Source organism: Aptenodytes patagonicus, chromosome 3 (assembly GCF_965638725.1).
Source record: "Aptenodytes patagonicus chromosome 3, bAptPat1.pri.cur, whole genome shotgun sequence".
Taxonomy (NCBI): Eukaryota; Metazoa; Chordata; class Aves; order Sphenisciformes; family Spheniscidae; genus Aptenodytes; species Aptenodytes patagonicus.
Window position 1 is genome coordinate 118,252,686 of NC_134951.1, and position 27,397 is coordinate 118,280,082.

At 47.9% G+C, this 27,397-nt stretch overlaps 3 protein-coding genes across 10 annotated transcripts; 1 reads left to right on the forward strand and 2 right to left on the reverse strand.

The window, feature by feature from the left end:
• Nucleotides 1-71: 71 nt before the first annotated feature.
• On the reverse strand, nt 72-6,115 carry GEMIN6 (gem nuclear organelle associated protein 6). Of its 5 annotated transcripts, XM_076334901.1 has the most exons (4): nt 3,456-3,744; nt 2,996-3,141; nt 1,116-1,348; nt 72-541 (listed from the first exon to the last, which is right to left on the reverse strand). In XM_076334901.1, the coding sequence occupies exons 1-4, from the start codon at nt 3,549-3,551 to the stop codon at nt 528-530; spliced, it is 489 nt and encodes a 162-aa protein (XP_076191016.1). In that variant the 5' UTR covers nt 3,552-3,744; the 3' UTR covers nt 72-527. The 5 variants fall into 5 exon arrangements, with proteins under 5 accessions (XP_076191016.1, XP_076191017.1, XP_076191015.1 ...); XM_076334902.1 differs by lacking the exon at nt 3,456-3,744 and adding an exon at nt 5,989-6,115 and having other exon boundaries at nt 72-1,348; XM_076334900.1 differs by lacking the exon at nt 3,456-3,744 and adding an exon at nt 5,537-5,584 and having other exon boundaries at nt 72-1,348.
• Nucleotides 5,819-14,831, forward strand: SRSF7 (serine and arginine rich splicing factor 7). 2 transcript variants are annotated; one of them, XM_076334894.1, is made up of 9 exons: nt 5,819-5,909; nt 6,242-6,425; nt 6,573-6,749; nt 7,633-7,707; nt 7,797-7,898; nt 8,269-8,322; nt 11,072-11,116; nt 11,716-11,751; nt 12,898-14,831. In XM_076334894.1, exons 1-9 carry the CDS (start codon nt 5,882-5,884, stop codon nt 12,950-12,952), a joined length of 756 nt encoding a protein of 251 aa, XP_076191009.1. In that variant the 5' UTR covers nt 5,819-5,881; the 3' UTR covers nt 12,953-14,831. The 2 variants fall into 2 exon arrangements, with proteins under 2 accessions (XP_076191009.1, XP_076191011.1); XM_076334896.1 differs by having other exon boundaries at nt 6,245-6,425.
• Nucleotides 12,753-27,342, reverse strand: GALM (galactose mutarotase). 3 transcript variants are annotated; one of them, XM_076334891.1, is made up of 8 exons: nt 27,052-27,342; nt 26,418-26,572; nt 23,344-23,550; nt 21,845-21,926; nt 18,288-18,429; nt 18,020-18,194; nt 17,441-17,552; nt 12,753-12,935 (listed from the first exon to the last, which is right to left on the reverse strand). In XM_076334891.1, the coding sequence occupies exons 1-7, from the start codon at nt 27,245-27,247 to the stop codon at nt 17,475-17,477; spliced, it is 1,035 nt and encodes a 344-aa protein (XP_076191006.1). In that variant the 5' UTR covers nt 27,248-27,342; the 3' UTR covers nt 12,753-12,935; nt 17,441-17,474. The 3 variants fall into 3 exon arrangements, with proteins under 3 accessions (XP_076191006.1, XP_076191007.1, XP_076191008.1); XM_076334892.1 differs by lacking the exon at nt 17,441-17,552; XM_076334893.1 differs by lacking the exons at nt 12,753-12,935; nt 17,441-17,552 and having other exon boundaries at nt 18,026-18,194; nt 21,845-21,886.
• Between the last annotated feature and the right edge of the window lie 55 nt (nt 27,343-27,397).

A 27,397-nucleotide genomic window follows, 5' to 3' on the forward strand; every position in this document is an offset into this window, starting at 1 on the left:
TGTGCAGTACAGGATTTTTAAGAAAAATCAGCATGAACTGGATTGATCCAAAGTAAATAAACCACAGCAGGAATCAGGAGGGCCTTTTAATAAGGGTTAGACAGACTTTTCAAATGCATTTGAGCACACTAACTTGTTTTGGTGCTATCTCATAAGAAGACAGAACAAATCAATACACTAAGAGATAAATGAGGGCTCTAAAGTCTCCTGACTGGATTAATAATCTAGGAATAATCACAACGATTCTTGCATTGTGTGTTGCCATAAGATAGACACAAAGCATTAAGAAACACAAACTTACTGAATTGCAAGAAATTATCTTTCCAAGGAGCAAAGGTCTTCCAATCACTGCTGCTCTAAAATAAAAGATATAGATAGGAAATGTTTTTAAACCTATTTGCCTGCTAACTTTCCTTAATAATTTTACAAACTTGGACCTACATTATAATTCATGTTCTAAAACAGGAGAACAGTTGGGGGGGAAGCTTTCTGAACAATTTTTTCATCTCGTTTGGAAAGTCCAAGTGTCACAATTCTCTTTCTGAAAAAAAAAAAAATCTGGTAAGCAGTTCAAATAAACATGCCTACACCACTAGATAATCAATTAAAATTAATTTTAAGGGCAGAGGAAAACTGATAAAAAAATTTATCATATATCATCTTTCACAATACTGTTACAAAAAATACTTATTAAACTGGTATATCAGCTTAATACTGATACAGTAAACTGATATATCAGTGTAATGCATCATCATTATCCAATGGCTTGCTTTTAATAAAAAATAGCGCATGGAAAATGCTTCATGCTTTTAGTTTATACTGCTTGTTTTATCCCTTTCTTAACATACAAAAATCAGACAAAAGTACCTAAACCCAGCATTTTTGTAAATAGTGAATATTGATACCCAGGACAGTTCCTAAAATAGGGCGGGTAGAGCCATTCCTAAAGACAACTGCTTTAAACAGCAGGCATCACTCTTGTTTTTCAAGATAGCCCTGTATCAAGCCTTGAACCCGAGACAGAATAATCTCATTGGAGCTGCTGCACTCTTCTGGGCCGTATGGTGGGTCAATAGTTAACACCCCTGCCACGCATAGTGTTCTTCCTGATTCACCTTGCTCTGTTACGGGGATGTGGTTTGTTTCTAGCCAAGTCTTCAAGTTGTTCTTCCTCTTTTCAAGTTCCTCTGGGCTGTAGGCTTTGCTTTCTTCAGGCGCAAATATGCAAGAAAGCCGTTGCTTCATTTCATCATCCCCTTCTTTCAGTATTTCGACCTCCTGGACAGCATGGCCCAAGACAACTGATATGGACACTTTTTCATTCTCCAGGAATGTTGCAAGGACAATACTGCCAAGGAAAGAAGGATCTATGAGTCACTGCACTTAACTGAAGACTGAGAAACACAGGCCAAGATTCCTGGAGATGAGTGCTCATTAGCATCAGCATAACCCAGGTATTTAGGCAATATCGAGTACCCAGCATTTTTCTTGAAAAGCATGCTGCTATACCCTTAAAATACTGAAAATGTGGGGCTTTGCGGATAACTTCTAGCCTTGATTTTGAAACTACTCTAGATACTATCAAGCAGAACGTTACTTTAAAAAAGCAAAGTGTACATAAAATCAGGGCTGGGAATCTAAATATTTTTGTGCAGCATTCCCAACCTTGCTGAAGAACCTTAAGTCTTCCAACATTCAGAAACAATACCTTCATACAGACAGCACTTTGAATGCTAAGGGCAATGGTGGCAGCTAAGAGCATCAGAACCTTCTGATGACAAATTATTAATATTTAATTTTTGATCATTGCTAAAAGAATATTTTCTTTTAAATGAGTGTTGCTAGTTTCTTAACTGAAAACTATAGCTTGAGTATTACAATGGGAACACACCACAGCAGGTTCAGGCTCATGTTGTGGCAGCCTGGTCTTTTCCCAAAGGCACTTACATCCCAGAAGTCCTAAAATACAGGTAGGAAGGCAGCTTGTTACATTTCTAGGATCTCTTCCCCATATATCAACGAAGAGGGTCAAAAACCATTTTCTTCCTCTTGGGGGAAGAAAAATTCCAGAATTTGATGCCAGCACTTTGCTAATCTACTGTTGCCACCATTAGTGGAAGTAATGACTTTTTGGGAAATGTGCAATGAAATATGCCTTGATTTTAGCCTGGGCCATCTCCAGAATCACTCACAGCTGCACACGCCTTTCCTACCAAAATGATAAGCAACTCCAAGAAAGACTGGAGTAGCTCCAATACTCTAGAGTTGAAACAACAACCAATTCTTCTGAAACACATCAGAAGCTGGATGTTTTCGTTTCTAGCCTCCATCTTGTGCTCATGTGGGACAAGCTCACAACCAAAAAGGTATTAAAAAAGCTCTGGCAGCAAGGAGCCAAATTTCTGCCTATTCCCTGGTGCGTTCTGCCTTTCAAACCTGTTTTCAAGTTACTCACTTGAGATACTAGAGACCTGTGGTACTACCTTCTGTCCAATGCCCTTGCTGATTTTCCCTGCTTCCTCTCCAAAGTAGCCACTACACCCTCATGGGTGTCCAGCTGGAGGGGAAAGCAGAGCATCAATGTGAGAACTCTGGACAGAGGATAAGGATTTCAACACCTAAAGCATTAAAAACATTCCTGCATTCCTGCTCTCTTTGTGAAGCAGGGCCTGGTATACTATCAAAAGTAGTCCTAAACACGTGGATACCATTTAAAGTACTAACCTCAGGTCCACAATAAAGTCAGCATGAATCCAGATATTATCCATTCCCCAAACTTATCAGTCGTTTGAATGAAATTAAAATGGATTTAGGTGAACTGGCCTCACCAACTACCATATTGCCTTCTCTTAGGCCTTGCTAATTAAAAAAACAGGACACAGCCCCAACATGCAGGTTTTGCTCCAAATAAGTTTGCTTCAGTCTTGGGATCTTTTCTCTTCCTGAAAAACTTGTTTTCTCTTAGCTTTACAGAAACAAAAGCTTTGGTACTTACCTGGCAGAAACTGGATCAACTGTTAAGACCCATCCTTCATATTCATGTTTCTCAATTGCAGCAACTTTCACCATTTTGTTCACATATGTTTCCCAGTCTAGAGGGCTTTTCCTCTGCCAGTCATTCATATTTCCTACACCCAGAACCTAGAAAATAGCCAGAACAATTAGCAGAAGCAATGAATCCTTTTGCTTTGCCCTTCACATCAGAACTGTTTGCCTCCAGGTAAAGATCTTCCATTTGTCTTAAGCACAATTTGCTTAACACTCACACAAGTGGTTTGCATATTGCTACAGTTCTGTAATTTCCCACCTACTCGTTTTTAAAGGCACACAGCGAAGCCTCAAAAATCACTGTTCTGCTAACTTAACACTTTCCCACTGCATTAAACATTCCATTTATCGCTCTGCCCTCTTACAAAACCTTCGGGATGCCTGCCCCCTGAGGGCAGAAGTTTTACCGCCTTTGCTCTGTGTACTGGCACATCCCTTGTGTCCAAGCCCTTCCACTGCCGGTGGATAAGCGTCGTCCACCCGGATCCCGGCTCTATCCTCATCCCCTACGGTAGGGCGAGCACCAAGTCCTGTTCCGCTCTTCTCCCCGTACCAGCTGCACTACTGGTAATGAGAGCAAAGCCACCCCCGTCTCAGCTTGGGGCTACGCAAGCATTTGTCTCCATCCGCGAAAGGGGCTAGAGAGAGACGGGGGCAGCGCAGTGCAGGGAGGACAAAGGGCTGGAGGAAGCGCCCTCCTTTGTTCCCTCCAGGCTCCCTGGCGCTGCCGGCCCCCTCAATGCCTGCCTGCTCCCAGCTGAAGCAGCAGGCGGCGGGACGGGCAGCGCAGGCAGCGAGCTGGACCCGGCAGGGAGAGCCGCCCGGCTCCCCCGGCTGCAGCAGCTAGGCTCCACGGGGGCAGGAGAGGGGAGCACCCCGGGTCCCCCCGGCCCTGCACCCGCATCCCCCGCTCACCGACTCGGTGGCCGCCGACCGCTCGGTTCCCGACCCTGCCGAGGGCGCCTGGGAGCTGGCCCCGGCCCGGCCCCCCGTGCTCCTTGGCGGGACTGCCGCTTCCTGCTGCAACTGAACACCTTCCCCCGCGACAGTTTAGGGTTTTTTTAAGCACGAAATTTGAGGCTTCTGAGGCAGGGAAAAGCTCAGATCTGGAGTGTTTTATAAATATGGGTGTGCATATAAATTATGTATGTTTATATATATGAAGCCAGATTGCAAAACAAGGAGGCGGGGCGTGTAGCACTGAAATTCACCTGGTGTTCTGCCTTCTGCCTCACTTAAGTTGGGTTTGCCGATGCTCCTGCTAGTGCTGTGAGATTACTAACTTGAGTACGCAAAATCATCGCTCAAGCCTCTTCAAGCAATCTGTGTGCATAAATAGGTATAGATACATGCTGTGTGTATCTGCTCCGTAATTTTTTTTCTTCTCCCTGGTTTTGAGTTGTCTTTACAAGCTTTCCTGTGCAGCTATGAAGCTGAGAAACTTGATCCCCCCCTCCCTGCCCCAAAAGCTGCTCTATTTTAACACTGCTAATGAAAAGTTTCCTATGGATGAAGCAAACAAGCTGCCATCATTTCAGTAATTTAAGTGAAAGCAAGCATGCGATGATTTTGTGAATGTAACAGAAAAAATATGAAGCGTATAAAATGAGATAGTCTTATTTTGCAGGCTTAAGAAGGTAATTTCCTTTTTTTTTTTTTTGTGAAGTTTCAGTTCAACTTCCACAGTGCGATGGGCATTATTTATGAATGGTTTATGCCACTGTATTCAGCTACTGTTTTCTTTCAGTTATAGTTTGTTTATAAGAAAGCAGGGATTAGCAAATCTAATTGTTCTCACTGTAAGAGCAAGCAACGCAATAGGAAATCTTAGCTTCTGTTTGAAAGAAAAGTGGTGGAAAGAAGGAACGTGGTTTGGTTTTATATACATGTAACACATTTTAGTTGTTAACAGTCTAAATAGCTTCCTAACTGGTCCCCTTCTGGATCACAGACTGGAGGGCGGTTTGTTCTAAGTCCCTTTTGAGCAAAATACTCCAAACACCTTCAGTTTTTAATTCTTGCTAGTCTCAGTCCCTACTGATTTTTTTTTCCTCCATTGTTGCCAGTGTAGTTATTTAATTGTTCTGAACCATGAAGCCCTTAAGTATTTTTTTATCCTGTCATCTAAGCCATATCTTACAGATACAGGTCACTATCATGGGCAGTTACTACAGCTCTCCCACCGTAAATTTAACCTTAATCACAGTCACGAAGCGGTGCAACTCTCCCAACTCAAGTAACTGTACTAGTGGAAGCTCCTGGTGCAGATCAAGTCGTAAATATGCAATTCGGGAGACAGAGGCCGCTTTTCTGGCGAGAACAGCTCTGCTGGTATTGCTGCACCGCTTTCCCAAGCCTACAGCGCCCTTTCGGGAGGATCGGCACAAGCCTAAGGCGCAGCGGCGGCAGGCCCGGTGGAACGGTGCTTCTCAGGCGCTGCTCGCCTCCGATCCGGAGGCAGCTTCCCGCCGCGGTCCCGTTCGCTCACCACGGCGCCCCGCCGCTGCCGGCAGCTTCCCCCCGGTGGCGCAGCGGTTACCGGGCGACCCCCGAGCCTGCGATGGGCGCAGGAGCCCACCCAGAGCCCCCTCCCGCGCCGGCCCTGGCGCTCCTCTCCCTCCGTCACCCTCAGGCGCCATCAGCCGCACCCCGCCGTCGCCGTGGCAACCGGCGCCCCGCTGCCCGCCCTGCCCCCCCCGGCGCGCGCCACTGCCCCGCGCGCATGCGCGCCGCCTCACGCCGCAGCCCCGCGCCGCCTGGGGGAGGAGGGAGAGCGGGGCAGGCGCGGGCAGCGGCGCGTGCGCGCGGAGAGGCGGTTGGCGGAGCCGTTAGGATGTCGCGTTACGGCCGCTATGGAGGCGGTGAGTTCCCGGGGCGTCTCGAGTGGCGGGCGGCTGCGTGGAGGGGAGGGTGAGGGAGGTTTGCGGAAGGGGTGATTACCGCGAGGAGCGGAGCGGCCGTCGGTCGGCGAGGGGGAAGGAAGGCGAGGCGGCCGTTGCTGCCGTTGTCGCCGCCGCCATTTTGCGTCAGCGGCCGTGGGGGAGGGGATGCGCCCACGCGTGCTGCTGCTCGTGGCGAAGGCGGGAGCGGGCCGCGCAAACAAGATGGTGGCGCCCTGGGGGGTGGGGGCGCCGCTTCCGCGCGCCGCGTGAGCCCGCTGTTGCTCCGGCGCTGACACCGGCTTCGCTCCCAGCAGAGACCAAGGTGTACGTGGGGAACCTGGGCACGGGCGCGGGCAAAGGCGAGCTAGAGAGAGCCTTCAGCTACTACGGGCCCCTGAGAACCGTATGGATCGCGAGGAACCCGCCGGGGTTTGCCTTCGTGGAGTTTGAAGACCCGAGGGATGCTGAAGATGCTGTCCGTGGACTTGATGGGAAGTACGTGCGCATTTCACATGTTTGCAGGAGTTACAGCCGGTTTTAAGACCAGAGAGAGAATCGGCGTTTTTCTCTGGTTCTTCTCCTTTTTGTAGTTCTGCCATAAACAGTAACGATTAACTTAGAGCCATCATGGACTTGTTGCAGGGTGATATGTGGCTCCAGGGTTAGAGTGGAAGTGTCAACGGGGATGCCTCGTCGCTCCCGTTACGACAGGCCTCCTGCACGGCGCCCCTTTGACCCTAATGACAGATGCTATGAGTGTGGTGAGAAAGGCCACTATGCTTATGATTGTCACCGCTATAGTCGCCGAAGGAGGAGCAGGTATGTGTGGGGCCAGAGTGGCTGGGTTGCTTCACCAGTTCACTTTTGTGTAGCTCTTGTTAGCAAAGAACAGAATGTTACGCCAGTTTTCTTTAAACCTTAATGCTAGAATAAATGTATAGGTGTATATTACAATTTGTTGCTATTTCTATCAAATGTTAATATCTTAATAATCAACCTGGTCAAAACCTTTCAGGTTTCTTCGTTTGAGTCAGTCGCCTTGATTCAGAATGTCACGAGCCTTAAGATTTCATGCTGAGGCGCCTTGCAAATCCGACACTTAAGATCCTCCTAGACCTTGAGGTGATCAGCATAAGAGGCCAGATCCCCTCGAGCCATCTACACGTAGCTTCACCTTATTCTTTAAGGGCAGAAAATTTGAGACGGTGATCGCCGTAACAGTAAATTTGGCTTTCAATTGGGGCCCCCCTCCGGTTTAGAAAGAGGAACACCAGATTGACCACATTCCCACCTAGAAAAATCTTCTTGCGTCAATCAAGCCTCACCCTGGCTCATTGGGCTGTCAGTTTGATCGTCGTTAGATTGAAGAGAACACCTAGATGCAGCGATCGGCTATAGATACTTCTAGATCGTCTAGATCTGCTAGACCTTGGGCCAAAGAGGGTCGACCTGCAAACTTGCAAGGTTTATTTTAAATACGCATTACAGTGTTTTCTATTCTAATGTAATTCTGCAATGTAATTCAGCTTTTAACATTTTTCTAGGTAGTAAAATGCTCAAGACAAGTAGGCCCAGAGATTTTTCCAACTGACAGATGCTAGTTCTTTAGTTGTCTGAAATCAGTTTTGACTTCAGCAGGGCCTCACGTGCACTGATTGCTGCAGCTGTTTCCTGATACCTGTTTTCTCTAACCTAAAACCAGGTCCCGGTCTAGATCCCGTTCAAGGTCCCGAGGAAGAAGGTATTCTCGGTCACGCAGTCGGAGTCGTGGTAGGAGGTGTGATTAAGTTTGTCTTTTGTTCCTATTTGCTGCTTTTGCTTAGAAAAAGCTACACTTGTACAACTCTTCAATTGACTTCTTTGCAGGTCCAGGTCAGCTTCCTATCGTAGGTCCCGGTCCGTTTCTCCTCGTAGGTCTAGGTCTGTGTCGCCCCGTCGGTCCCGATCGGGTTCCTTGAAGAGATCAAGGTAATTAGTAGTATTTTTTAATATGTGTGCTTTGTTTTTGTTGCGGTTTTTCATTTTATTTAAGAGATTCAAAAAGGTATTGGATAGCAGACTTCGAAAGGTGTTGACCTCTAGAAATCAGACTTCAGTATGCTTTAAAAAGTTTCTGATAATCGTAGTTGAATTTACAGGCATGGTAATATGATTAGTTTTGAGACCTTACACAGCTGCATATCCCATGATGAATTTTGATATCTAAAACATCTAGTGATCATGTAGGTTTTATGTTCAACATGTCGACATTAACCTAAGTAGTGCTGTAATTGTCATCACTTCTGGTTGAGTTGACTTCTTTGATTTTGTTTTAATTTGTCTTAATTTTTTATTTCAGGTCTAGATCAAGATCCAGATCTAGATCCAGATCTGTTACATGGCCTCGAAGCAGGTAAGGTCTCTTCTGTGACTGTGGATACTTAGTAAAAGTTGCTTAAAAGTCTGTTTAGGCTTTCTAACAGCTGTTAGCATTTTCAGAAAAAGCTGTGTTTTCTCTCCACTAACTTAGGAGTCTGTAGTTTTAAAAAGCAGTGCAGAAGATTGTTCTTTCTCTTTTTATTGTTTTACATACCACTGATATCCAGGTCCTGATAGCCATCACAAGTACTGTTTTGATCAGGTTGCATTAACACCTAACATAGCAAACAAATTTAGAATTAATCTGAAAAGTTTTTTTCTTTGTGTAGCACACACAAGATTGGATTCTTCCCATTATTTGTCAGAGAAATCAGGATGCCCTCCTGGTAGTATGTTAAAGCATTAATGCATATAGCCAGGCAAGTCGTGAAGGGCTTGCTAGTTCCATGAGTGTTAACAGCTGTTTCCAGCTCTGTTGAATAACAAAGTGTCAGTCTGCAGGAGCTGAATTAAATTTGAGATAAACATCTGTCAGAATTGTCTTGTACCAAGAAATGTGCCGTAAGAGTGACGATCACCTTTTAAAGGAACACAGGATGTCATTCGTTCTCTTAAGCTGTAGTTTAATCCTTACATAGTAAGGGAATGCAGCTTGTGCTTTGTGTAACCTTGTCCAGGCAGTGTGGCTGACATAGGTTGATTGGATGTCCTCGGCGAGCTGTCATAGGAGAACAAGAGTAAACTGAAGTTCTGCTCTGAAGGAGATGGTACTTCTCTTGCCCCAGCCCGTTGCTGGGCCTGCTGTTTGGTTTGATGGCTGCTCTTTGAAATAAATAACATAATAGTCAACCATGAAGAAACGCAAAAAAATTAAGGGAAGTCTTAGCTGAAGGGAGTAAGTGGAAAAGCCTTGTCATGGTTTAACCTCAGCTGGCAACTGAGCACCACACAGCCGCTCGCTCACTCTTCCCCCCCCCCCCCCCCCCCGGTGGGATGGGGGAGAGAATCGGAAGAGTAAAAGCGAGAAAATTTGTGGGTTGAGATAAGAACAGTTTAATAATTGAAATAAAATATAATAATAACAATAATAATAAAAGTATAGACAAAGCAAGTGATGCACAATGCAATTGCTCACCACCCGCCGACCGATGCCCAGCCAGTCCCTGAGCAGCGGCCCCCCCGGCCAGCTTTCCCCAGTTTATGTACTGAGCATGACGTCACATGGTATGGAATGTCCCTTTGGCCCGTTTGGGTCCGCTGTCCTGGCTGTGCCCCCTCCCAGCTTCTTGTGCACCTCCAGCCTTCTCAGTCGGTAGAGCATGGGAAGCTGAAAAGTCCTTGACTGGTGTAAGCACTGCTTAGCAACTACTAAAACATCGGTGTGTTATCAACATTGTTCTCACCCTAAATCCAAAACACAGCACTGTACCAGCTACTAGGAAGAAAACTAACTATCCCAGCTGAAACCAAGACAAGCCTACAGCTGAAGATGGGAGATTCAGTGGTGAAATTTCGGTGGTGGCAGCATTTTCTGAGAGTGGAACAGCAAGCAATGACACGAGTTTTTAGGGAATGGAGAGATGAAGACCAGAAGATGGCTTAGTTAAGAGCAGAAACTCGCACAAAAGAGAAGGGAAATTCCCTGAGGCAGTAGATCAATGCCTTTCACTGATCGGGTACACTTTCTCTACCTGTTGCTAAAATATGTTGAATCTTAATACCAGTTGTTCCAATGTGACTTAATCATGGCTCATCACTGTTCACTGTCAGTGATGAGCAAAAACCAGCTACAGTCAACAGGCTCTCAAAAGAGAAAAACATCTTGATTTTACCACCATTGTTTTCTTTTTATAGTACCAGAATGGTTTTCTGCAGCGTAAAGGATGCTTATAGTGAAATTTCTAGACTATTGTGTGACACCTTTCATGTAAGTAGAGATTAAGTGACTTGAAGCAGACGAAATGGCAGACGTACAAGTACAGAGAACAAAATATTGGTGCTTAACTCTAATGAAGTCACTGTTAAACTTCCACATGAGGCAATTGAAAGATGATTTCTTTACAGAAGAATCGAAGGAATGCATAGCACCCAGTGACAGGCTCTTGATTCATAAGGAAGACAGACTGAATAAGTATTACATGATGTTTGCTGGTTTGACAGTGTCAAAGTGTACATCTGGAAGTTGTTGTGGAAAGCCTTCGATGTGGAAAGTAGAACACTTCCTTTGGGAACCTAAAAATTCCAGTTATTCTTGTAGGCAGTATTAGTGTTCTTACGGTGCAGCAGTCTTATCTCAAAGACTGACATTTTTGACAGTCTTTTCACAAGAGTTAAGTTCAGACAGATTTAAAAAAATATTTTGAGCAAGTGCATAGATGAGATGAAGTGGACTGAGGAGAAGATATTTGTAGGAGCATGCTGCCTTCAGCCAGTTTCAACTATAGTGGTAGATGTCACTCAAGCCTAATAAAACTTCCAAGTTTAGAGCATGGCTTCTTATTAGCTTTGTGAAAATACTGGTCAGGATTTGGGTTGTTCATGTATTTCTGCCACCTGCATAAGCAAACACCAGTCATCAGCCCGGGACTAAAGTACAGAGCAACATGTGCAGCATCCATTTAAAAAGCTTTCTTCTGAAACTTAGCAGGAAAAGCCCTGGAAACTTGCAGGATTCTGTCTATTCAACATGACAGTTCTTATTCATTCAGTGTGAATCTTGCTGTCTCAAATGTGGGAAGATGCACGCTACCAGCTTCCCTGCTGAGCTGTGTTTTTTCTTGTAGGTCTAGGTCTCACGGCAGATCAAAATCTGGCTCGCCGGCTAAGAGGTAAGCATACAGAGATAAAGCCTGCAGTAGTATCTAGAATGCAGTATTAGGTTTGCATTGATTAGCAGAGCCTGGTCCTTTAGAAAAAAATCCCCCAAACATGGGTGCCCAGCTAATCTGTCTGCGATATGACAGAGATTGTAAAATTCCCTCTGCAGCTATTTCGAATATGTTCCCTACCCATCTCTTTGTTTTCATTAACTCTTCGTAGTTTCCAACCTAGTACTGATTTTTTTGTGTCTTTGTGCTCAGTTCTGTTAAATTTTTCTATCTGTCAGATAAAGGGCTTCAGCTTTATTAACGCTGTCAATAAAACAGCAGGAATCTGTGGTGAAGTTTCTTTTCTCAAAGCCTCACCTCAGTACTACCCCTTGTTTTTCTGTTTTCTCTACTGAAGACAGTTGCTTAAAATTAATCTCCACACTAAATGAATTGAGAATCCCTGTCACAGTAAAAGTTGATTTGAAAACTTGGCCGTATTAAAGAGCTTCTGGCTAGATTCCCATAATAATTAAATTGCTGTTTAAGATGCTTATTTTTTTTAATATAAAAGTTCCATTTGACCTGTAAGCTGCATTGATGATCTTCTGTTTTGACAGTCGGTCAAAGTCCCGATCACCATCTCCAAAGAGAAGGTATGTTGATCTCCCTACTAATAACATAGACTCCGTAGAGCTGGTATTTTAGTATCTGCAGTGATCTCTGCTGAGGAGTTTGACTGCTGCTTGTAGGAAAATACTGGAAAGGTATTTTGCCGAGATGTCTTTGACAGAAATGATGTTGTGATTGTGGTTTTATATATGGTAATATATATGTGGTAATAATTCCTCGGGTTACTGGTTACGTAGCAGTGTTACATCTTGCCTTTGTCTGCTCCTACGTTCATTTCAGTTCACGAACAGTTGTATTGCACAGAAACGTTCTACTGGTGAGCTTAAAGCACAGAATAAATGTGGGAATCGGCTTTGAGTCTCATTAAAAGCTACAGTGAGATTGGGGAAGATAGAGTGGAGTAGCCTGGCATAGCAGTCAGGAATGGAAGATTGAGCCTGTTATTTTTACTGCTGTTACTCAGATTATTTTTTTCCCCAATAAGTTGGTAAATAATTATCTGTGTTTGTGTATGCATATATGTGTAGCGACAGAATCAGCAGCATTTTTTCCCTAGTTTGAATTCTTTAATAGTTCATTTTTACAACTTTAGGATTTGTGGAGAGGGGATATATCCTAGTAAGAATACCTGTAGACCTGCCACGATGTGTCCCTTGCCTTGGTGATCTTTCTGCCCTGCAAGTTGTGGTTTTTGTTTGGGGGTTTTTTTTTACATGTTTATGGAACTTCTACACTTGGGTTTGCTTCATTTAAAAACGTGGCTGTATGTAGTCTAAACTCACAATCACAAGGGACTTGAATAAATGCTCATAAATGCTGAGTGATCACCATAAAGCTGCTGTATCAGAACAGTGAAGAAGTATCCTGCCTTCATGAAGGTCGCTATTAGTAGTACCCTTTCAGATGACTTTACAATGATCACATTTAAATGGTATTGTAAAAATAACAGTAGAGAAATGCAAAAATGTGAAAGTAAAAAAAAAAAAAAGTATTATCTCTAACATTAAATCATCAACCCATTAACTTTGTCAATAGTGATTGGTTATTTTATTAAAAAACGGTGCTTAAAGGGTGCCAGAGTAGTCTAGGTATCTTCCTGTTGCTTTTTCCTGTATTTGTGAATCCCAAATGACTACTGAAATGTTAACTGTGGACTCTTTTCCTTTCAGTCGTTCACCATCAGGAAGCCCTCAAAGAAGTGCAAGTCCTGAAAGAATGGATTAAAGTTATGAAGTTAATCTTTTAGGAAGAAGATTATTTTGCTTACATTATTATAAGGGATTTTGTGGTGTCTTTGTAAATGTAAGAATGTAGATAGAAGAGTATATCAACTAAAATTTGGCATGATCTGGGTCTTCTGAGTGAGTCACACCAATAGACTAGCACAGGTCTCTTTTTATTGTATGAATTAACTTCCTGTGATATGAAAATGTGGGACTTTTTTATTGGCACATTGAAATAAAATGTGTATTTTTAACTAAAACTTCTCTGTAGTAACCCTGCTGCTTCTGTTAACATTTGGGTAATTGTAGCTGTGTGCCATGTAACGTGGATGAAAAATGTCTAAAATGGGAATGACTAGTATCAGTGTCTTCTCAAACTAGCCACTTTTCACATTTATTGTTGAATGGTCTTCGCTGAAAGGATCATTTTCTGCTTTGAAATAGAATTTAAAATCCGTCTCTGTCTGCAGATGGCTAAAAATTTGTATATGCCCTTTTTATTCCTTTATGATATTTAGCGGGCGTTCATTTTTCTCCCTGATCTAATTATTCTGCAAAGCTTACTCTCTGGTGCTTGACTAGTTGTGATACCAGATGCCCCAGAATTTAAGGATGAGCTTTTATTCAAAACACTGACATCTTTTAAACGAGAGCATCTGCAGAAACCTCTAAACGTAATAGAAATCATTAATAACTTGACGCTGCTTTCACTTGTTGCATTTTTTAGTTCTTTAGGCTATTAACACAAAGAAAACTTCTTAGAAGTCCCCAGGGCATGTTTTCCTTTTTTGAGGGAAGACGTAAGGTCTTCTGACCTAGTTTCTGAAGGACCTTAGGAAAACGTGCTTGAGAGGCAAGAAAGCTGTTGTTAGTCTTAATGCAGCTCACTCAAACTTTCCTCCTTAAAGTGAAAGATTCTCACAGCTGACCTCAGGAATTCTAACCTGCTGCACAGAAACCGGTTTTAAAGCAGCCCAGATCCTGGAGATGATTTTGTTGAATTAAGCTACTTTCTTACAGCAAATACACACCTGCAGGATCAATTATTTGTGTATAGGTATGTCAAACTCTGTGTTTGTCCTCATTCTGTAGTCAAGAATTGCATGATAAGGCACTTTGATGCAGATCACAGCAAAAGACTGGAAACAATGTTAGACTGTGAACAAACAAACGGGTAGGCGGAGGGGAAAAAAGCAAGTATTTTTTTACTGTGATGGGATATCTAGCAGAAATAAAGGCCAGTTTCAGCAGTAAACAAGCACTGAAATGGAAAGTGAGGCCTATTTGGGCTTACAAAATCTGTCATGGCAGTTTGCTTCCAATGTGTAAACCACAGCAGAGCATCTTAAATGAAAAAAAAACACTACAGTAACTTCAGTCACACCTTGGGTAACCCATGATTTTAAAAAACAGGTTTCTTGCTAACAATGACTTCATGGAGCTTTTTCTGTGTATGAGTGAGCAGTCCACATTCTGAACATACTGTTGTGCTGCAGCCTTGTCTGGCCTTTATGCCTAGTCCTAACTGCTGTGGTGCTTGGTGTCTGCCTGGATGCTCCCGTGGTGCTCAGCGATGGGGATTAGTGTTTCATCTGCCGGGTGCAATGATCAGTATTTTGGCAATATCCATGAAATTCCACCGTTGCCGCAGTGGGAGAGCGGGGAGTGTCACAAATGTTGCCCTGCAGTGATTTAGCAGAAATGCCCAAAGCCTGTGACTTGTGTTTGGAATATTTATTGGTTGTGCATTGCCTGCCTGGTTTATAGTGCATCTGGAGAGAGGCACACGTACACTGCTGCTCTGGAATTTGATCAGCTTTTTTTCTCTTCTGTACTTTTAAGGCAAACCTACTCCACAATAAACCTGCAGACTAACACGACAGCTGTACTGGTACCTGTTTTTCAGTACCCAGAGACACTGTGGAAGATGGAGCGGAGGAGCCTGGGTTTCTGTAGGGGACTGGGGTTCCTCTAAACCCAAGCTCTTCTCAGTGAGAACCTGAGCAAGGAGGCAGGGCTGTGCCGGTGGGGGCAGCCCTGCCTGCAGCTGTGGCCACTACGAAGGACAGCCAGCCTTCTGAGGTGCAGAGAGGGAGCAGTGGCAAATCTGGTGCCCGTGCTTCTGTGCAGCTGTGGTGACCAAAATTGAGGGTGGCTGTGCTGCCTCCCTCAGCTCCAGTTGTCATCCTTGGAGCAGGCTGCGCAGCTCCAGCTCCCACCCGAGTTTGGTAGGGTTTCACAGAAAATTCCACATAGTGTTTGTGAGCTCTTGGAAAAGATGCCGGGACCAGGGTGTGTTTGTGTGACTGCTGCTGCTGTGACCCTGGGCCCTGCACCTCTGGGCAGGGTGTTGTCACGCATGGAGTGAGACCGCACTTCACTCGTAAGAGAGAAGCAACAATACACTTCACTGCTATAAAACAGTGAGTTAAAGTTCAATGGTAAATGCGACAGTGGTTTAACAAGATTTGATGGTGAGGTACACTTAGTTATTTACTGCATAGAGAACAGGGTCAGACAAAACTGTCAGGGAGACCCTCCCATTGAGTTGAGGTTCAGAAAGAACCCCCTTGCTTTCTAAACTCCTTCTCAGAGAGGAGTCTAGGTGCGGCTGGATCCAATCCTAGTCCCAGACTTGGTCAAAGGTTTATGTCTAAAGGATTATATATGCGCAATTAATCCTTTATATCACTTAGTTAAGATCTCAAAGTTTAGCATGCTATTAGTCACTTACCGAGGATCTGTTGCGGCAAGGAATCTCTCAACCTCGAGGAGTAACCTTGAGAGGCAGCCCTACTGACGGGGAGGTCCTGCCATGCAGTCTGCTGCCGTGCAGGAGAGTTCAACGGGCCCTGGGCTGTCCACTATTTATAGAGTAAGATGATTGACTTACAGTCATAATTGCATATCAGCAAGACGTTTGGGTCACTGCTCCAGGTAGCCCTTGGCTACTGTGTTGCTATCCGTCCCTGAAGTCCAGCCTAAGCTGGACTCAGCCATCTCAACCCCCACTGGGGGTCATTGCTTACGCGGGGAGGGGGGGAGTGCACTGCCATAGACTGTGCGCACCCTGCGCAGCCTGGCTGGGGGTGGGGGGCAAGGGGATGTGTACCCGAGGTCCCTACTGCGGTGGGCAAACCCCACTCTCATAGGGGTGATGGTGCTTCCGCCCCTGGTTTGCAACCTAGCATTTCCTGAGCTTGGATCAGCTGGGCTTTATTCTCCAAATGATACCAGCCCTTACACAGTATGAACTGCAGCCACGTAACCTGTGACCACTATGTGCATCCATGCACTCAGGGCATCGCAGGAGAGTAGCGGGGTGCTTGTTTTGGGGGTCAGGGTGGCAGAACTGACCGTGACAGTCTGCCACATTTGCGTGCCCAATGGCCAGGCACTTCCACCGGGGGCAAGATCATTCCCGCAGCTCTGCAGCTGAGCAAACATGCTGGAGTGCTGCAGGCCCTGGCCACAATCTGCCGGTGGGAGCCAGGGCTTGTGCGGCCCCTTCGGCAGCAGCATGGCAGGAGAAGATGGGAGGCAGGCTGCGGTGCCTTGCATGGGGTGCCTGGCCCAAGGGCTGGCTACCCCTGTGTCACAGGGGAGAGGGGTACCAGCTCCCTAGTATGATGGCACTGCCATCCCCCTGGCTTTTGCCAATTTTTTATGAAACCTCAGAAACGCGGAGGTTTTCATCAGACAGGCCCCTGTTACAGGGTTTTGGGGATGATATGTATTTCATGTGGAAACACACCATTAAGATGATGGTTTTCCTCCTGCAGTTGTATATTCAGGACTATAGATGGATGCAACCACTTCACTTCAGCAGTCAAGGCATAGCACGGAAGATGCTCTTGTGCAGCTGTCGCTGCTGGCTTCAAATTAGGAGTTAAGCCAGAGGAGCCAGGGCGGCCAGCTGGGATAATCCCAGCACACCGTTCTCCGCAAAGCTATTCTGCGTGACCACTGCATACTCGTGCCATCGCAATGCTGCTATCTTGGTGGCTCCAGCCGCCCTGTTGCCCGGCACGGGAAGGGCAGGGCACCCTTTGATGAGCTGTGGGGCAGGTCAGTGCCAGGGAGAGAACAGCAGCCAGCCCAGCCCAGAGCACTTTGCTGGAAATAGCTGATGTTGTAATGAACAACCACAACTTTATCAGCCTTCCCACATGCTCCACATGAATATTACCAGGTATTCTCCTGCTGTAGTTTGAGCTGCGACATGCCATCTCCCTAAACAAAGTGTTTTCAGTGCATTTTTACTGCGAAACAAAACCTAATGCCCAGGGTGAGGCTGGACAGAGGGTGAGAGCTTTGCACAGACCAGATAGCGGCAGAGGTGGTGACAGGAGTTAAAGCCAGCAGAAACCATGGGTGAAAACCACAGAGGAGGAAAAAAATTCCCAAATGGGATGCATCACCCAAGGTAGTTTGAAAGCGCTGTTCAGCACCTGGCGGGATTTCTGGCTAACCTGCTAGAGGCACTTACCCCTCTCGGTGGTAGGAGTCAGCATCCCCTTTCCTTAAGCGGCGTTGAACACAAGCCATGTGGTGTGGTTGTATTCCTCTCCTGGCCGGAGTAGGGCGCTGGGGAAGTGGGGCTGGGGAGAGGCAGCAGCACGTCACTGATTGTGAGTGCACACCGTGGGACTAGAAAGGGTCTTGAGGGCACGGCTGCATCCCCTCGGCCTTCCTGGGGCGGTGTCCCATGGCTCCTCCCTGGGCATTTCCAGCAGCCTGTTACTTGCTGGCTGGCTGAGTCCTCCCCCAGTTGAATTCAGGCCTCGTGGGGAGGACGTGGCAAGACCCCGGTGGGGTCTTCTGCTCTAGACCCCATGCCCTTGGGAAGCTGGGCTGCGTGGGGCCAGTCCCTGCTGCGCTGGTTGACCCCTGCCTAATGCCACAGGATGCTGTGACCTGTGCCTGCCTCAGTTCTGGTGTCCACAAAGCATCCCCTCGCCAAATGGACTCTGTTCATATATTTAACGCCCCAGAGACATGGGTGGTGGTGGTATGGTCCCCTGCCACAGGACCCAAGCAGCTCCCAGGGGTGTGGGGGATGGCTCACCTTGTTGACAGCATCAGGCCAGTTCTGGGTTTCCAGGCAGAAAGCCGAGTGCTTAGGGTATGCAACAGCGCCTTTGCCCCTCAAGGAGCCATCCAGGTTGTTCCCAGTGTAAAACTGGATGCCAGGCTGGGTGGTGTGAACTTCCATGGCCCTGCCACTGGGTGGGTGGCGAGCCCTGGGGAGATGCCGGTGGAGGATGTCAAGGGGCTGGCCAAATGGGCACCCCATGACTCCAGGGGTGGGGACCCCTGCCGGGGTCCCAGCCTACCTGGCCACGAGGCGTCGAGCCTGCGCCTGCTGCAGGCAGAAGTTGTGGTCGAAACCATCCAGGTGAAACTTCTGCAAGTGCTTCCCCAGCTCCACGGGCTGCCGGAGATCGAAGCTGGTGCCCTGCACGGCGGCCACCTCCCCTGGGCAAGGAGAACAGCAGTGTCAGCCGCTCACTCACATGCCAGCAAGCACCCGTGGCACTGGCCCCTGTGCAGGGTTGAGATCCCTTGCTTTGGTGAGCTGAGGGTTTTAAGCCATTTGTGATCCTTGTCTCATTGTGGTGCCCTGCTTTGAGCAAGCTTGCCTTGTGGCCACTGTGACTTGGGCTGAGACATCACCACCTTGACCCCCAGCAGAGCCAGCAGCCCCCAGGGACACTGCTGTGCTTAGCTGAGACAAAGCAAAGCCAAAGAGCCAGAAAACAAGAGGGGGGGGCTTGTATATGTAACTATACAAGCTAATTAATATAAACACAAAACTTATTAGCTATTAATATTTATATACGCATAAGATTTATATACATATACTATCACTCTCTGAATAAATGAATCCTCCCAGATCTCTGAACAAACATCTGTGAGATGACCATGAAGGTGGCCCACCTGCCAGGATGGTGAATATGGGCTGTATACTGGGACCAGTCACCCTCCTGCCTTAGGGCATTGTTTCAGGAAGAAAAGGTTTAAGACCATAAAACCAGCATTTTCTCTCAAGTCTTTTTTTAAGGCCTGATGTGGGGATGCAGCATCCTGTGATAAAGCTCTTGCAGCGAGAACAACCCTAAGATATACTAAACACAGTGCAAAACACAGCGCAAAACACAGCCATCCCAACCCAAAGGCAAGGGGTTTTGCATGGGGGAGGTGAGAAAGGAAGGGCAGGCGAGGGGTTTTTTTCCCCTAAAGTCACATTTTTCTACCCCTCTCTAAAGGGAGAGGTTTCCAAGGGTCAGCAGGCAGCTGCCAATGTTGGGAATGGTGGCAGGCAGGCACCCCAGCTCCGCTGCTTGCACCATGTGCTGTGCTCTGCTTGCTGCAGTCACACGCCCAGCTCGGCTGCAGCTCTGCACTGGTTCTGCTCTGCAAACCTTGAGAAATATCAGTCTCCACCTGACAAACAGCACATTTCTGTGGCTTCTGATCCTATCTAAAAGGAGCGCATTTACTGAATTCAGCTGTGGGGCGGAAAAACACCTTGAAAAAAAAAGAAACATTTCGATTTACACACTTAGGTAAAATACAGCAGCGATTGCATACAAGGGCTCTGTCTTTAATAGTTGCACAAATCTCATCTTCACCCCAGGGCTAAGACTATACACAGTTTTGTCAGCTTCAAAGGCTACATTTACCCAAAACACCAAGAGGGAACTGCAAAAAGCAGGGGCAGCAAGCCTGCCGCCATTAAAAAGTGAAACAGCTCCATGGTGAAAGCAGTGGGGAGAAGCAGGGCAGTAGGTTTGGTACGGCCTTAAGCTCTTTCCCAGCTTGAGCCCAGGCTTGACACACCAAGCTGAGTAAAAGCCACCTGGACTGGGAGACCCACTCCTCCAGGTGCAAGCCGATGCATGCACACACAGTGGTTTTGGTTCATGAACACAGACGTAACTCTGGTTTTAGCAAACACCTGAGCTAAAAAGCTTTCTTGCTTTCTTTTTTTTTGCTTTTTAAAGCCTCTCTTCCTCTCCCTCCTGAAGTCAGAAGGTGCACTCAGCAAAGCAGCCCCGCAACAGCACCAGGGAAACAAGCCCTGCCATTTCCAGCAGAGCCTACACTTACCAGAAACATCCCCGCAGGCTCATGCAGCCCTCGGGCACACAACCCGCCCCACACCCAGTTTCTCTTCCGTTGATGCTAGCCGCACTCAAGAGCACAGCCTTCCCGGCATTCATGCCCCAGACCAGCTGCTTGGTGCTCCTGTCACTACTCTGTCCCCCAAAGACCTCCTGCATGGCATGGCATCCTCGCCTGCCATGGCTCAGCATCTGCACTCCGATGGCCTCCATTCCTCTAAGCCAGTCAGGCTGGATGAAAAGCCATCATTTAGGAGCAAATCTAGAAGTCCGCTTTTTTGATTATTTTAATCTATTTTACATTTTTCAAAAATTAAGCCAAATGCAGCTTTTTTTTCTTAAATAATGCTTTTCATTCTTAAAAACAATAAAACTTGGTATCAGATTCATTTTGCAATTAGATCAACACTTAACTGCAACTCAGCACAGTCACTTACGCTAAATGAAAAGTGGGTGGGAGGGTTGGAGTCAAGCCACCCAAAGCAAGGTGCCCCCTTGTTAGCAGTGGGACCATTGCCGAGTGCACGTGTTTGGTGCTGCCTTTCCTGCGGGTACGAGGAATGTGTTCCCTGTCCCAGCTTGTTCAGATTATTTAATTTAGCAGCTCAATCATTTATGGGGAGGAACAGAGAGGGGGGGGAGGGGGGGAGAAAACTAGAAAGCCCTCTTTTCTCCTTTTTACCCCCTGAATCAAGACCGGGTGCAAGAGGCTGCCAGCTCACTTCTCCACACTGAGGCTGGAGACAGCAGCAATACCACCTTTGTTTAATTAACCTGCTTAGCATGCAAAACATGCTGTTTTCCGTAACTGGCTTTCCTCTTTTAGCCATGCAGGACATTAAAGACAGGAAAGGAAAGTGTTGGTTTTGCGTCTTCAGCCTCCCAGCCAGTAGCGCCAGGTCTCCCATCCAGATGAGGGAACTGATGGCTCAGCTCTTGCGGGGAAGGATGATGCTGGGCTCCCGAGCACCAGAGATCCCAGCAGGTCTAGAGCTCAGCACTGGGCCTGGGAGCTGCCCCCCAGATCAGGGAGTCTGACCATGTCCTGGTGTGCCATCATGTTTATCGACAGCAGCCCTGTGCCTGGAGCATGCTGCTTGCATCTCCCACATTTTACTGAGGCTTAAGAAACAAATTCTCCTGCTTTCTGTGGACTTTGAGCATGGGCTGATCTTACAGAAATAAGATCTGTGGAAGTAAGACCTTGAAATCACGTGGAAAATCCCAGTAGAGAAGTATGATAAAGCCGAACACTGCTGGAGGAAGCAAAGCAGGCAAACCCCAGGCCAATCCCAGCCCTCAAAGTGCTGAGTGACCCTCTCTGGTGGCCCCACTGGCCCTGGGAACAATGGATTGGCCTGCAGGGAAATGCTGGCCAAACAGGTCTGGAGGGACATGCTTTGGTGCTATGTCATAGGTAGCTTGTCTTCTGATGGGCCCCTTGGACCCACGTTGCAGCCTCGCATCCCACTTGCCTCTGGCCCCATTTCCTGCTGCTCCTGCCTACACCCCCTGGATCCAGGTGGACCCTGGTCCACCCCCTCTCTGGGTCTGGGGCTGGTGATGGACCCTGTTACCAGCACCTGGCTCTGCCCACTCTGCTCAGGTGCTGTGGGACTGTGCCCATGGGTGAGGGTTCTGCTGTGCCTGGGGTCCCCTGGGTCCTGGTGTGTTTCCCCTTGCCAAGCAGTGCTGCTCCCCGATACCCACAAACACTCATCTGTAAAGCCGTCTTCACCACGTGCCGCAGGTGTTGCACTACCCACCAGTAGGGATCTTGGTCTCGTCCACAGGCAGGTAGGAATCTGCTTCAATAGAAATTTCATGGTTGTAGATATCCTGTGAGCCCTGCAGGAGGATGGGAAATACTGGGATTCCTGCTGCGGCCCTTCCACCATTTGGGCAGCCCTAAGCACACCTGGGAAGTGACTGCTCATGGTGGTGCTACAGCTGATCTGGTAGTGCCTGGGGGACCTCCTGGCCATCATTCCACTTTGACCCTGGTACCAGCACAGGCGAAAACCTGCATGGGACCTAGGAGCTGTAAATCCTGCAGGGCTGAGATTATCAGTCTGAACTTGTACCTCACCAAGCACTACCACCCTGCAGATCAACTAGCCAAAACATGCTGGTTGCTGAGCACACAGCGGCGGGCAAAAGGGGAAGGAAGCAAGTGTGGGGAAGTGCAACCCATCCTCCTGGCTCATCTCCTGCAGCGCGGGGGGGTTGCGCTCCTCTTCCTCTCCCACAGCCTCGGGGATGCTGGCAGGGAACCTGCTGGGCTGGAAGGGGAGCAGGATCAAAGCTGAGCCTGCATGTCACTGTCTAATCTGAGCAGCAATTTAATGCCCAAAGGTTTCCCGTTCCTCTCGAAACATGCCTGAGTTGCATGCTGTAGGTGTTGATATTACTGTACTGCTGGGAGGACAAACGGAGGGTAAACTAACAACTCCACAGCCATTATTAGGGCAGTAGCCTGCATAGAGGGGCTGGGATGTCTCTCACTAACACTTTTAAGGGTCTTTGTGTGACTCACCTCCAAGTGTGACTGCACTGTCCCATCCTATTGCTCTGCCCAGCAACATTTTATTTCCCAGATCCTTTTCCTCCAAGCCCAGTTATAAACAGGGTGAGACTAAAATGCAGCTGCAATACAGTGCCCATCTAGTTGGCAGGATCCTGGACTGGTGTATGGGAGCCCTCTGCATTCTGCTACTGCTGCATTGTGCAACCATGGCCACCTCACATCCCCTTTCTAAGATGTTTCTCCTCCCCATTTTGACCTGGGTATTTTGGTGCTGCACTGACTCTGGCTGGCACCACAGGCCCTGATCTCAGCTGCACCATCCACACAAGGGTTCAGTACGTTGTCTCAGAAGCACCAACAGAAGACAGCTAAGAAATGACAGTCCATCACTAGAGCATGCCAGTTCTGCACCTCCTCTGTAATCTTCCTGAGGGACCAGGAGAGACTGAAACTCTCCAGTTACACACAAAAGGAGAGCTAATATTCATGATGGGATGTCTCTGTTCACGACGCACTGGGATAATGCGTCTTCAGTTGAGATCTATGTGATTCAGTCCTCTCCCAGTTCGTAGGCTGCATGCAGCCCATGATGCATAGAGACAACTCCCATTGCTGTGCCCCCAGACCAGCATGTTGGTCCCAGTGATCCCATGGGAAGCCCATGGATCATTCTATGGGTGCCCAGGCTTTCTTCCCCTGCACAGTGTCCCTCCACAGGGTTCATCTCCCCATGCTTACCTGCCCTGCGAGGTTGAAGTACGCATGGTTTGTCAGGTTGATGGGTGTCGTCTTGCTGGTCTGGGCTCGATAGTTGATGGCCAGCTCCCCACCGCTGAGCGTGTAGGTCACCCAGACTTTCAGGTCACCAGGGTAGCCTTCCTCACCGTCGGGGCTGAGCCGGAAGAAACAGACGCCATTTGGGAGGACCTGGGGGCTCCAGAGAACCTGCAAGGAGCATGCCGTTGGTGGGACAGTCATGGGAAACACGGTGCCTTTCCCTCCTGCCCCAGGCTGGGCTGAACCCAGGGACAAAAGGTACTCAAGGAATGATGCACTGAAACAAAGTTTTTTTCAATCATTTTTCCTGCTCTTGCTCCTAGAAGAAAACAAAAAAAAAGCCCAAGTAATCTTTTTCTCCCTATGAAGGACTAAAAAACAATACCCCCTTGTTGAAAAAGGGAAGTGGGAGAAAACACAAGCACCAGCCTGCTCTTGGTCAGCCAGGGCCAGCAGCAGGGAACAAGTTTTCCAACAAGCAGCAAAACAAACGAGGCAGTTTGCTCTGATGGGGTCTGTCCCAGTCTGTGTTACTCCATGTCTAAGAGGGTCTATGCATTTGATTTTTGCCCTGCAGCTGGACTTATTCCCCCTCCCATGGATCTCCTCGTGTGCAACATCGCCTCAACAAGCTGCCGCCCTTCCCTCAGCTAACTCGGGGCTGGCTTCTAGGACAACATAAATACACACTGGGAGCTCCTGCTTAGGGGCTGGGATTGAGTTAAATAGTACCACATGTATTGCCAGATACATCCACACGTCAGTGCTGATCCAGAGAACAGGGACCTCTCCGTTTCTTGCCCCTGCCAGAGACCAGGGCTCTGCTTGGAGCCAAAACTGCTGGTGAGTGAAGCAAACCAGCAAACTGTAAATTTAGCTGCCCAGACAGCCTGTTTGACCCTGGCTGTGGACCTGATGCTAAGCAGATGTCTCAGCCCCTTGCAGGACGTATGTGTGACAAGAGGCGAGGCGGCCAGTCTCTGGAGCTTTGCATCTACCTAAGGAATAGTTACTGTCTAATCAAAGAGGACAGATCTAGGTGCAGGGGCCAGATAACGCTTTTGAGATGACCCCTTTCATGTCCTACGCAGAGATCACAAACTCGGGGCACTTGTCAAAAGCCAACATTTTCACCAAACGCAGGAACTGAGGGTGCCAAATGTGATAACCAGGCTGCAGAGCAGGTCCTCCTGCACCAAATGCAGTTCGACTGAAGCTCCCGCTGCTGTGGGACACTGTGGTTTTATATATGAGTTTCTATTTAAGTTCTTCAAAGAAAAAGCTATTAAAGGCCAGTAAGCATACAGATATCACTATTTTTTAAAGCTGAGGGTTATTTTCTAAAGTCCCCCAGTCCTCCAGCAGCATGGTCAGATATTGCCGCCATGTAAGCATGGCTGCAAGCTTCCTTGTCATCAGACCACGCACTGACTGCAGCACTGAGGTCTGCAAGATCAGGAAAAACCAACAAGATGGCCAAGATAGTGACAGCCAAGAGCCAGCATGTCTTGTTTTTGTTAGGGCTGACCACAGGTCTCTGCACAATGACTGTTACCTGGCTGGAGGGGGTCTTGAGCAGGTGCCCGAGCGTGCCCCATGGGCTGGAGGACACAAAGCCCTGGCTGGGGGTGTCGCTGCCTTGTCCCCACCAAGTTGGCATGCCTTCAGCAAGCAAGGGGAAGAGGCAGCAGACGAGACCACGTCCCCCGTCTGCAGAAGACAGCCTGGAAGCCCCAGGTGCAAAGGAGTGCATGTTTTCAGCTCCAGCTCACAGGGGGTAAGGGCATAGAAAGAAACTTTAAACCAAATTGTCCTCTTTGGAGGTACAACAGCCAAGTCACCCCAGTACTCCCTTTCTTCTAAGGCTGCTGAGGAATGTTTGATTCCGATCTGATGCCAGTTCACACTGCGCTGCCCAGAAGTGAGCTGTTTTCCAGACGCTCTGACTTTTGCCCCATCAGCCTGGATGTCCTTTCACAAAACAAAACATTAACCCAGGAAAGCAGCTGCACCAGCACATTCACATGCGTTCCTCTGGGGAAATGGTAGATCAGCTACTTGCTGGTTACAAACGCATTTTGATACGACAAAGCCCAAGGCTTCAGGAAAGCAGAGACTTCTGAGCCTGCTATGCAATCAGCAGGGTTATCAGCAAGGCTTTCAAGAGAGGAGATGCTCTGCTGCTCTTACCACTTGTAGCGCACGGATGGTATCTGGACTTCAGCAGCAGCTCTTGGGAGAACATAGGAAGGGTTGAGTGCCCTGGGGCCAGGGAAAGGTTATTTTATCTCGGGAGGTCACAGGGAAGGGCTGGAGAGGGGACACAGCGATGCTGGGGCATTTTGCAGGTATGATCTAGTCACCCACTGCTGTGAGTCAGAGCACGAGCCCAGGGTATGTCGTCACTGGGATGAAAGCAGCACCGAAGGGGTTAATGCAATAACCACACTGAACCCCTGCTCTCCCCGTACTTGGGAGTGCTGTCAAAAGCAAGCAGCGATGATACTCAGTTTCTGCAAACCTTCTGACTCTGGGAGGAGATATGGGCAGGTAACAGCCTTGAAACCACATGCGCAAATGAGTCTGCATGGATCACTGTTCCCCAGGAAACTTTCTTTGGGCACTGGGACAACTACAGCACCCACTCTGGGGTGGTGAGGCTGGGTCCTCACCGCTGTGTCCTAACCCAGGCTCTGCGGGAGCAGCACCTCGCTCCAGGACAACCCTGTCAGAACTGGGCTCACGAGGCCTCAGGGCTGCAGTAATGCAGAGGAAGCACAGCAACCCTCTGCATGGCATCCCAGGATGACATAAGTGAGCCTGCTAAGCCACCCAGGCAAAGACAAGCTGACCCAGCACCTCACAGGGTCTCACTGCCCCCCGTTCCTGCACTCACAGCACTTTCTGGGAGCTGATTCAACACAATAACCACCAGAAAATGCTACAGGGTCAGGAGTCAAGTCATCACATCCTCTTGCCACAACCCCACAGGCTGTGTGCCACAGGACAGCGGGACCCGCCAGCCTGATTTTCACCTTGTCAAATCCCCTGGCTCCTCCATGCAGGCTGTTGGGCCCATTGTTGAGGAACAGCTGATACTCCTTCCCGTCCACAGTGAACCTCCCCTTCGCAATCCTGTTGGCCACACGCCCCACAGTGGCGCCGAAGTAGGGGTGCTCCCTCATGTAACCTGGCCGGAAAAAAAGCGCAGTTAAACGGAAGGATTGGGACAGGATGGGTGGTCTCCAGGTGTGCTTACGGACTCAGAGGTGTCTGCTTCCCCCCAGTACTAAATAGGTGACTGCAGTCCTGGTGTTTCACAGGACACACAGCTCACTAGTCATGCACATCTTCGATTAGAACAGCCTGATGGGATCTTGTATTCTTTGCAGATTTGCAGAAAAGGCCTCTGTCACTGCCAGTCAAAGAATGACACAGAGCCGCCCCGTTAGAGGGGCACACTACAACCTGGAGCCACTAGTGTCCCTGTTCCCCATCCACCACTGAGCCCAGGACAGGCAGCAGGAGTTGTATTTACTCAGCCCACGATTTGGAAGGGACCCTTAGAAGCAGATCATGCAGTGTGGCAATAAACCAGAAAACACTGGTTAAATTGCCTGATTTTTTTTTTAATTTTTTTTTTTTTTAAAGAAACAGATTTAGACCCACCTTCCAAAGTGTCAAAGCCTAGGACAACATCTGAAAACTCCCCATCCCTGCCTTTTGTCTCCAGAGCGGCGATTATGCACCCTAAGGACAGGATCTCCACTTTCACGCTGTCTGACTTTAAGACGAACTTTTCCACCACTCCTCCTCCTTCCGCCCGGGGCATCTGCCCGAACACCTCTCTCTTCACTTCTGTCATTGCTTGCCAAAACCTGGCCCCCGGCACTGCCTGCAGGAGCTGCAGCCCTGCCAGGGAAGGAAGGACGCTCAGGAGGAAGCAATGGTGGCTGGGAGCAGAGCAAACACAATTCTAGAGAGCAGTCATAAAAATCACATGATTGCCTTCCAG

Bases quoted from the DNA above. Each gene is read 5' to 3' on its own strand.
- SRSF7 (XM_076334894.1), top strand. From the start codon at position 5,882: ATGTCGCGTTACGGCCGCTATGGAGGCG. The intron at 5,910-6,241 runs GTGAGTTCCCGG...CTTCGCTCCCAG, and splicing joins TTACGGCCGCTATGGAGGCG to CAGAGACCAAGGTGTACGTG. The intron at 6,750-7,632 runs GTATGTGTGGGG...ACCTAAAACCAG, and splicing joins AGTCGCCGAAGGAGGAGCAG to GTCCCGGTCTAGATCCCGTT.
- GEMIN6 (XM_076334899.1), bottom strand. From the start codon at position 3,551: ATGAGGATAGAGCCGGGATCCGGGTGGACGACGCTTATCCACCGGCAG. The intron at 3,142-3,455 runs GTAAAACTTCTG...GCTATTTTCTAG, and splicing joins CAGTACACAGAGCAAAGGCG to GTTCTGGGTGTAGGAAATAT. The intron at 1,349-2,995 runs GTAAGTACCAAA...TTTCCTTGGCAG, and splicing joins GTTGATCCAGTTTCTGCCAG to TATTGTCCTTGCAACATTCC.
- GALM (XM_076334891.1), bottom strand. From the start codon at position 27,247: ATGACAGAAGTGAAGAGAGAGGTGTTCGGGCAGATGCCCCGGGCGGAA. The intron at 26,573-27,051 runs GTGGGTCTAAAT...TTTTCCGGCCAG, and splicing joins AGGCTTTGACACTTTGGAAG to GTTACATGAGGGAGCACCCC. The intron at 23,551-26,417 runs GTGAAAATCAGG...TGCTCCTTGCAG, and splicing joins GAGCCAGGGGATTTGACAAG to GTTCTCTGGAGCCCCCAGGT.